The sequence below is a fragment of the Polyodon spathula genome, chromosome 19 (assembly GCF_017654505.1).
Source record: "Polyodon spathula isolate WHYD16114869_AA chromosome 19, ASM1765450v1, whole genome shotgun sequence".
NCBI lineage: Eukaryota > Metazoa > Chordata > Actinopteri > Acipenseriformes > Polyodontidae > Polyodon > Polyodon spathula.
Window position 1 is genome coordinate 8,199,920 of NC_054552.1, and position 8,902 is coordinate 8,208,821.

The 8,902-nt window shown below is 35.2% G+C and overlaps 1 protein-coding gene across 1 annotated transcript; it reads right to left on the reverse strand.

Annotated features, from left to right (window-relative positions):
* Nucleotides 1–3,822: 3,822 nt before the first annotated feature.
* LOC121294303 (galanin peptides-like) lies at nucleotides 3,823–8,075 on the reverse strand. Its single transcript, XM_041217891.1, has 6 exons — nucleotides 7,946–8,075; nucleotides 7,392–7,475; nucleotides 6,811–6,865; nucleotides 5,020–5,106; nucleotides 4,257–4,328; nucleotides 3,823–4,110 (listed from the first exon to the last, which is right to left on the reverse strand). The coding sequence occupies exons 2-6, from the start codon at nucleotides 7,473–7,475 to the stop codon at nucleotides 4,058–4,060; spliced, it is 351 nt and encodes a 116-aa protein (XP_041073825.1). The 5' UTR covers nucleotides 7,946–8,075; the 3' UTR covers nucleotides 3,823–4,057.
* Nucleotides 8,076–8,902: the final 827 nt, after the last annotated feature.

Sequence of the window (8,902 nt, forward strand, 5' to 3'; positions counted from 1 at the left end):
AGAGACTTTTCAGTAAAGTCTTCGAATTGCTCTTTATATGTAACTAGTTTTTTGTACAGCCATTATTATATAACAAAACAACACTGAGACAACAGTGAAGCTATATACCAACTTATTTAACAGGAATAGCTTAAAGGCAAGTCTTCAGTGATGTAAAAAATACCAGAGATTGCAAGAAAAGAACCCACATTGTAACGTTTGCTTCCTGTTAAATTTTATTAATTCAATCTCGAGATAATCATGATGAATATGTAGCATATTTGCTGTAATGTTTCCTCACTCTCTACTTCCAGCAGTTGAGTTTAAAAAGAACACTGCATGTTTTTTTTTATGTGACAGTGTGTGAACTGGTCTAACAGGCTGCTAGCATTGCACAACGTATTTGAGAAATAATTCAGCACTGGAAAATGCATATGCTGGTGTAAATATGCTGTATTTTATATTTTTTCTAGAAAAGTGATGCAAACTATCAGAAAATGATTGTATTGCATTGTCACTTGATGAGGTTGAATGTCATTTTATATTGTTCGGTTTTGCTAAAAAATTTAAATAAAACCTTTTCCTTTTAAGTTTCTGAATCTGCAGTTCACAATATATATTTACAGTAGCTGGGCTACATTATTTGATGTCATTAATGATGCACTGTTGCTAATAGGCAAACCATAAATGGTAGAGGGGCAGCAACTATACATTTGTCAATAAAATAAGCCAGATGTAACTGTGTTAAACTTAAATGAGTAAAATAGTCATTTGAAACGAGTCAGGTGGCTTGATGTATTTTAACCTTACCGACATCATTTTGGCTTTATAATGAGCAAGGCCTTCTGGAGTCCAAGATCCCAGAGATGGTGAACTTGTAGTATGTCCTTGATGCGCCATGGGAGTTTGAGATTGTAAGACTGCGACTGCAGGTAATCTGTACAAGAAAGGAGGTGCTGTTTGGAGACAAGACTAGATTGTAGTGTGCCATGCGATTAGTAACTAACATGCATGTATTTATTGATTTTACAAGCCAAAGTCTCAACACTCCTCTTACTGCCATTGAATGTAAAGAATGTCTTGAACCTAATTTTTTCAATACAACATTTAAAAAAAACCAAAAAAAAAAAACCAAGCTTTAGTTTAGCATCACTTTCCATAGGGAGCCAGGACACCACTGAATAGACATGACAGTCTACAAGGGAGGGGTGTTCTGGAAGGATTCTTGACCATTCCTCATTTGGTATTCTTTTGAGACTGTACCAGGAAGCACTTACCAGTCAATCGCCATTTGTCAGATTTGATGTTTTGCCATCTTAACTGAAACTAACTTGCTACAGGAAGGAAGCACCTTTGATGTATCACAAAGTATAACAGTATGTGCTACATATGGCACCCGTTTTATTTTTTTGTTTGTCCAACCCCCACATTTACCACGGCCCGGTTTAAACTGATTTCTACGGCATGATTGTATGCCAGGTAAACTCTGCGATCGATATTTAAGTGTTGGCAGAAGGGGAGTAACATCTTAAAATGCGATCTCTATGATTTACACTGTCGCTGTTCTACAACAAAACCATTGATTAAGGTGAAACTACAAACACTAACAAACGTAACAAATGCATACCCGCGTTTGTTAATTGCCATTTAGTCATATCGAAACGTCAATATGTTTTTTTTTTAATGGTATTTTACGGTCCTATTTCTTACCAATTTCTCGAAACCAACAATATTAATTTAGTCCGTATGTGATCACTGACTCTTTCTCAGACGGTTTCAAACGCTATTATCTCGCGAGCACATCGTTATCTTGTTGCTCGCGCTTGAAAGTAGGTGAACGTATATTTTTTTACGATTACTTTTTGTTTCTTCTTTGCCTCAGATTCGCTTGACATGAATACATTTTTCCACCAACGTCGAGACAGGGCTAAGGGCTCGCCTTTCATTTCTGAAATGAGGTATTACACGTGTTTTTAATTATATCGCACTCACTTTAATTTGCCATTCCTCAAAATTTGGTACTGCACTAATATTGCACAATCATTTTGCCGTTTTCCCATGGTTATACTGTGCATTTGCCATGGCTTTCCATGTTTTGTAATATGCGTTACCTCAGCACTCTAGATTTACACAACACTTACCTATGCTTTACCTTGCTTTCACTGCTTTATTGCACAGCATTCAGTTTTTATAATTAACAAAATAGAGGCAGATCTAAACACTTCAGCCAGAATTGTATTTTTTGGGTGAGGCCCTAGTACTTGTTGCTGATAAAGTTAATATCGTTTAATGGCAGAGTGTTTTGCTAGTTACTGAATATGCATTCTGGAAAACGAAAAAACGTATTTTACTACTTGTCGGTATTGTTTTCTAGTGCCAATGCTTTTATAATTTAGCCATGGTGTGCCAATATATTAGGTTCATTTATTGGTTTAAGAATTATACGAGTTTCTGTATTCCAATTGTTAAATGTTTTTAGGCTTTTTATACATGTGCTTTTTTTTAGGCGCTGCTGGATTTGGCTAAGACACATCCTAGCATTCATGTGGTGACTCTATAAAGACTTCACAACTTTGCAGAGGCACAGCAGTTGGACATTTATTCACTTACCCTTGAAGTTCATTAGTGTGGAAAAACATTCTGAATCACTTCCAGATCTTCTCATACTTGATGCCAAGTAGAAAACTTGTTTCTGTAATGCTAATCAATATTATAATCCTAATGGAGCATTGGCCACTGCCTGCCTAAGAGTTATTTTTTTCTGTGTCACACGAGGAAGACCCATATTTGAACTTCTATTTTCTATGTAGATGCTATAAATCAAGATGCTGTGTGAGCTTCTACTGGATAATGCCTAAAACCATGTGTAGTAACAGCTTGGGAAATAAATAGAACAGACCTCCAAAGAAGTCAAGTCATTGGGGGGTGGACTGAAGTGCCTGCTTAACAATGCTGGAATTAATATATCTGCTACTCTGGATACTGTTGAGACAGAACAAATGAAAAATTATGAAACCAATGCAGTTTCTCCCCCTATGGCCACCAAGGTAATGGCAGTATTGTCTTTGCTAATCTAAGGACATTTAGGAAACTTATTTTATTGTTATTATATCTGTAGCTTAGCCACATCATCCCGATAAGCATGCTTCATGAATACAGTTGCAGTGTTTTAAAACAATACAGTAAATGCCTTCCTGTATAACATTTTTGACAGGCGTTGAGGAAAGCAGCAAAGCAGGGCAACAGCATGGAGATTCACAGAGCTGCATTGAACTGAACTGGGGGCCTGGAGCCAAGTTTAAAACCTAGTCATACAGGGCATCAAAAGTATGTAAGAGCTGATTTTGCATTGCACACCCAGTGCCATCGGTTTGTCTGGCTTGTTAAAATGTGTTAAAAGTACTGTTTAGTTACATGTCTAATACTTTAAAGGAGAGCAAACCAATGTTTTGAAATAAATAGTTTTGCTCTCTTTTGGTTCATCACATGTTTTTTTAGGATATGCAAATATTTAAAATACAACGCTTTAGAAACATAAGTATCTTTGTACCTTTCTTGTTGCTCATATGTTTGTACGGAGTCCCACACCTTCAAAATACATTATAACATGTGAATCTGTTAAACTGGACATTCTCACAGGTTACCAGGTATACTGAGGATAGCAGACCCTTTTGTGAAGATATAGAAATAGGTTTGCAAGTCACATTGCTGCAGTTAGTGGCATCCTGTAAAAGACTACTGACCTAGACGTTTATTTTTACAAAGATATAAAGCAAAGTTTAAAAAAAAAAAAAAAGTGAAACAAGCAATACAAAGGGAAATCTTTGAGAACATTTAGCAGGTGCAGTTATCTAGTTTTATTAAGGTGTTTTTCAAACAAAAAAAAAACTCATTGATATTCAACAGTAGTACAGAAAGAAGTAAACAGAATATTCACTAACACATGGCATATTAGGAAAAGTATCAACAGGAGTCGGCTAGATCGGCTTTGCTGCTGACAATATCTCAGATCCCTCTAAAGCATTTTCAAGTTCCTGAATCCCAGAATCACGGCTATTGAATCACAAGCACACTTTAGTTATGGTTGAGTCCCTTCTTCTGACGAGGGTAGATCATCTAGTGCTCCAATTTCTAAAGAAAATGAAAGACCATTTACATTGTGTGTTGTATAGTATTCCAAGTGGCCTGTTTGGAATAACTGCCAAAAGATGATTGGAACCATTCTAAGTCCTTAATCATATTCAAGGTTAAAAAAAAAGTATTGTAGCATGAGTTACCTTTCAGCCGCAAGTAGGACAAAAAGTCCATCACGGTCCGTATTATATTTTCATCTGCTATTCTTAGAGTATCTAGAAAATAAGATCAGTTACATTACTGGTACTATTCTCAGAATGATGGATTTTTAAAATATATATACAGTATTATTGAATCTTTAAGTGCCAGTTGTTTAGGTAGAAATTATTTTCATGGCACTTCCAAATGGATCAAAGACAGGTGAATAATTTTTTACAGTATGTACGTAAACATGATACACAACATAGACATGTATTATAGTTCAACTGAAAAACAAGCTGTACCCCCCTGTGCTAAATGTATACTTTTTATATCATCTATATTTTCATAATATTTAATTCATGTTTAATACCCCATTACGTGTGTTCTCTGAAGTTACAGTAGGCTCACTAATTCAAACCAGTTGGGATCAAACCTTGTTCAGATTAGTGATTGGTGCTGATCTTTTTCTGTACCATGTTATAATGCCATAGCCTGGTTAAATACAGAGACAGATGTAAATGTTTTACCCACTCGTCACAGATTTATGATATTGAAGTTAGGTTCTTTGGCTGCTGTCAGTATGCATTACATTATGATAGCTTGGCTCTGATTTCTAGGTTAATTTGGACTAGCAAGGTTCAGATTAGTAAGTGCTGTGTGAGCTTCTACTGGATAATGCCTAAAACCATGTGTAGTAACAACTTGGGAAATAAAACAAAACAAGAACATGCATTACATGTATCTACTGTACCACTAATACAATACCTGATTTAATGTCATTGTCAATCTGAAGCTCACGTTTGCCTGGCAGACCATGCTTATCACTTAAAGATCTGTGATTGTCAACAGCATCTGTCAAAAAAAATGCAGTAGTGTTTTGTGGTGTAAAAATGATCAGTGTATAGCACTGCGCACAGAAAGCATCTTCATATTGCTGCCACTGTGTGCTGGCACTGGTATAAGGCATTCTGTAAACTAATACATATTTTGCATGGTCACTTTCACCAAGGTCTGTAGATTTCAGAATGCTTCCAAAAGTGCTAACAAAACAGCAAGCCTAACCAAAAGCACATAGAACAACCAAAACATATACAAAATGAAACAAAACAAATAAAAGGAATAGTTTGAGAGCTGTAAACATCTGAAAAAAACACAGAAAACATTCCTGTGCTTCACAAATGTGCGGTATAGTTTCTTAAAGCTGCAGTGTCCCATTTTCAATTTTACACTTAAATATGATACATCATAATCTGTTTATCATCATAACTTAGCCAATTGTGCACTGTGCTTTATCAGAAAGCAGACCTTGTTGATTGATGGTTCACTATAGCTGTAGCGACACTTCTGAAACGTGCTTGTCAATATGTCTGGGAGCTAAATAAGCATGTTTCTGCTACAGCTTGCAGCAGTAGGAGGTTACAGTTGACTTCGATCTGTGTTATAGCTCAATAATAAAACCATCTGGAGCTGAAATCTTCAATGTCAGCTATTAAGGTAACAACCACCATAAATATGTACTTATTTTAACAGTATGGGAGATTTCATCTTTAACATTTTACAGGGGAGCTCTGTCTGTATGTAATCCATAACAAAGACCTTTTGGAACGATTTAAATTTAAAACAAAAAACCTGGGCTATTCTGAAGTATGTTCTCTGTATATTTCTCATTCCTAGACTCAAAGTGTAGCCTAAGACAGATGACACCTTATCAAAATGTTGGGATTCCTCAATTGATTTACATAACCTGCAGAAACTATCTTACAGTTCCCATGCGGCTCTTCATTCCCCCTTGCACTGGGCATATCCTTTATCAGTAAAAGTGGATCAATACGACCTGAAACAAAGGATGATGGCCATTATCTAGTCTTAGAGAAACTGGCAACTGGCGATGATCATGTGAACCCAATAGAAAAACAAAAGAGGACTACAACAAGCACAGTTTGAAGTGCTTTGTCAATACAGCTCTGCGTAAAATCTTATTTCCCTTTTTTTTTTTTTTTTTTTTGTATGGTCCAACAAGTACGTATTAGGCTTGAACCACTGACACATACGGTGTGTTTTAACTGCCCAAACTCTTTTCTGGAGCCAGTTCTCTACGATCTGAGAAAAATTATTTGTCAGACATTGATACTCAAATAATAATTGCATATTTTAGTCTGGGATAATAACCCACACACAAGGCATCATTCTGAATACTTTGTGGGTGCTCAATAGCATACATTATAATACAGTTGCTGTTGAATGCATCAACAAGTAATGACTACCAATTCTTCACAAATACATTTTCCAATGGTTTGGACCCCATAACCTAACATTAAGAGTGTTTTTGTCCAGGTTTGCATTGAAGAAGTGTATCTATATGCATACAGTACACACTGAATAAGTATGCATATGTTGCATAGCCAATTTACTGTGTATGGAAATGAACAGCAAGTTAATTTTCCTATTTTAGAGAAGGATGATGCGTTATATTTGTTGTGATGCTCATCTGTTTTAAACAGTGCTCCATTATGATATAAGATTATTTAGTTTACTGTGAGAATTTGGTTTACTTACGAGGCCCCAGTAGATAGCCCGCACTATTAAGTGTCCAGCCCCTCTTTTCTCTTGCCTAGAAGGGAAAATGTAGAGTTGTATTGCTTGAAATACATTATTTTATACTGTGCAGATCTTCAGTACAAAATGCCTATTTAATGAATGACTAGACAAAATGTAAAACAGTAAACTGTCTTTGAAAGTAACACGTCCCCTTGCACTGTTGCTGTGGAAAAACGAAAGGTTCTAGTGACATAATTGTTGATGAAATCCCTCCTTTGGTCAAGCAATTGCTTTATTGAACAGTGAGTGCAATGAAACAATAACACTTGCATTGACTAGTGGGTCAGTGTGGTGATTGTATAAACTTAAGCAGCCACTTGTAAACAGTAACGTTTTATTAGGTTAAAAACAACATAGGGTTGTCGTTATACTGGTGTCATTGGTATACAACATCGACTACCACTGCACTTATTAGATTCATCATAGATGAACTACACAAATGTTACATACGGTTTACTGATATGTTATAATTCAAGTAGATAATGTAATGCATGTATATCCATACGACACAGTGGAAATGAAAGAAAGGTGCAACATACCGAAAGAACCAGTCCGAAAGTCTCAGAAAGGGTAGAACAGAGGACTAAAGAGATACACAGAAACCCGATACACTTCTGAAGCATCTGAAACGACAATCACACAAATACAGCTGTATCAATCGTAACTAAATGGCTATCATTAAACCATCTATTCCCATTAATAATTTCACGCATTTCTGCATGTACTGTGCGTTTTAAAATACAATACATATTACAGGTACTGTACGTCTCTTCTAGTTTTATTATAAAATATATCATGTGTTTCATTTTCGTCATGTTCTTGTAAAATAAAAGCATTTAAGTATCTAAAACGATGTTTAGCATTTTATAAACATACTTTTAAATGTGTCTGAATTCCCCCTTTAACTCAAAATAGCTATAATGATATAACTTTGTTGAAGTTTAAAATGTAGCAAACCACCGCAAATCTAAACAGAACCCTACCAGTTCGACAATTCTAGCATTGCTTGTAAGTTAACATTTTCAGTGACGTTTTTATAATAATAATAATAATAATAATAATAATAATAATAATAATATAAATGCATGCTTACCTTGAACAGCAGGTTGCTTCTTCGAAAAAAAAAAAACGTTTTTAAAGAAATGAGTCGAGTTGTAGAGATCTATACTGATTTTTTAAAAAGCTATTATTGCATATGCACTAGAGAGAAAGTTTCCATTCTGTTTGTGTTCAGCGTATCTAGAATTATACTACTTGGTGTCCTCTCTCTGTATATATATATCCCAAAAAGAAAAAAAAATAATCTGACGTCACTGATCTTCTTCCCATTTAACAGCCCCCGCAAGAAACGGGTAAAGTATGGATCTGACAGACAGAATATTGCGCTTTTAAAATACTCATTATCGTGCGTATTGCTGATGGCAGTATTTCAGTATTGATTAAATAAGTACTGTAGTTCATTTAAAGATACCATCAAATAATTAAGTTCCTATATAGCCTAATCTAATTAAATGCTCTTTTGGAATAGCCAGATCATACATAATTGAAATAATGGCGTATTAAAGTGTAAAAAAAAACCAAAAAAACAAAAAAAAAAAAACACAGTTTCCATAAGACCTAGCCAGATCCAGCAAAACGTGCCGCTAAAATGTTACCAAACTATTAACGGAGCTTGATATAGCCTATAATACCTATCACAAAACGCCACTACCAATTGAAACTAGGGGTACTCTTTGTATTTTATAACCTGTAGGTCAGACAGGATTACTCTGTTTGCTTAACGCTGCACATCAATAGCTTCCCAGTACTTTTACCAGCCATTGAAATCACTCTCGAACTTTTAGGGGGCTGGCTAGGTCATTGCACGTTTTAAGATTGCGCTAGATTGGTTCTGTGCGTGGCATATATATACCGCATATATATATATATATATATATATATATATATATATATATATATATATATATATATATATATATATATATATATATCAAAGCTAAATATGTGCATTGTTAATAGGTTTCCTTAAATCACATCCAGTACTTGGATG

Coding starts and splice junctions, on each gene's coding strand:
- LOC121294303 (XM_041217891.1), bottom strand. CDS start 7,475: ATGCTTCAGAAGTGTATCGGGTTTCTGTGTATCTCTTTAGTCCTCTGT. Junction 6,866..7,391: donor CTTTCGGACTGGTTCTTTCG/GTATGTTGCACC, acceptor TTTCCCTTCTAG/GCAAGAGAAAAGAGGGGCTG. Junction 4,329..5,019: donor TGACAATGACATTAAATCAG/GTATTGTATTAG, acceptor CTTATTTTCTAG/ATACTCTAAGAATAGCAGAT.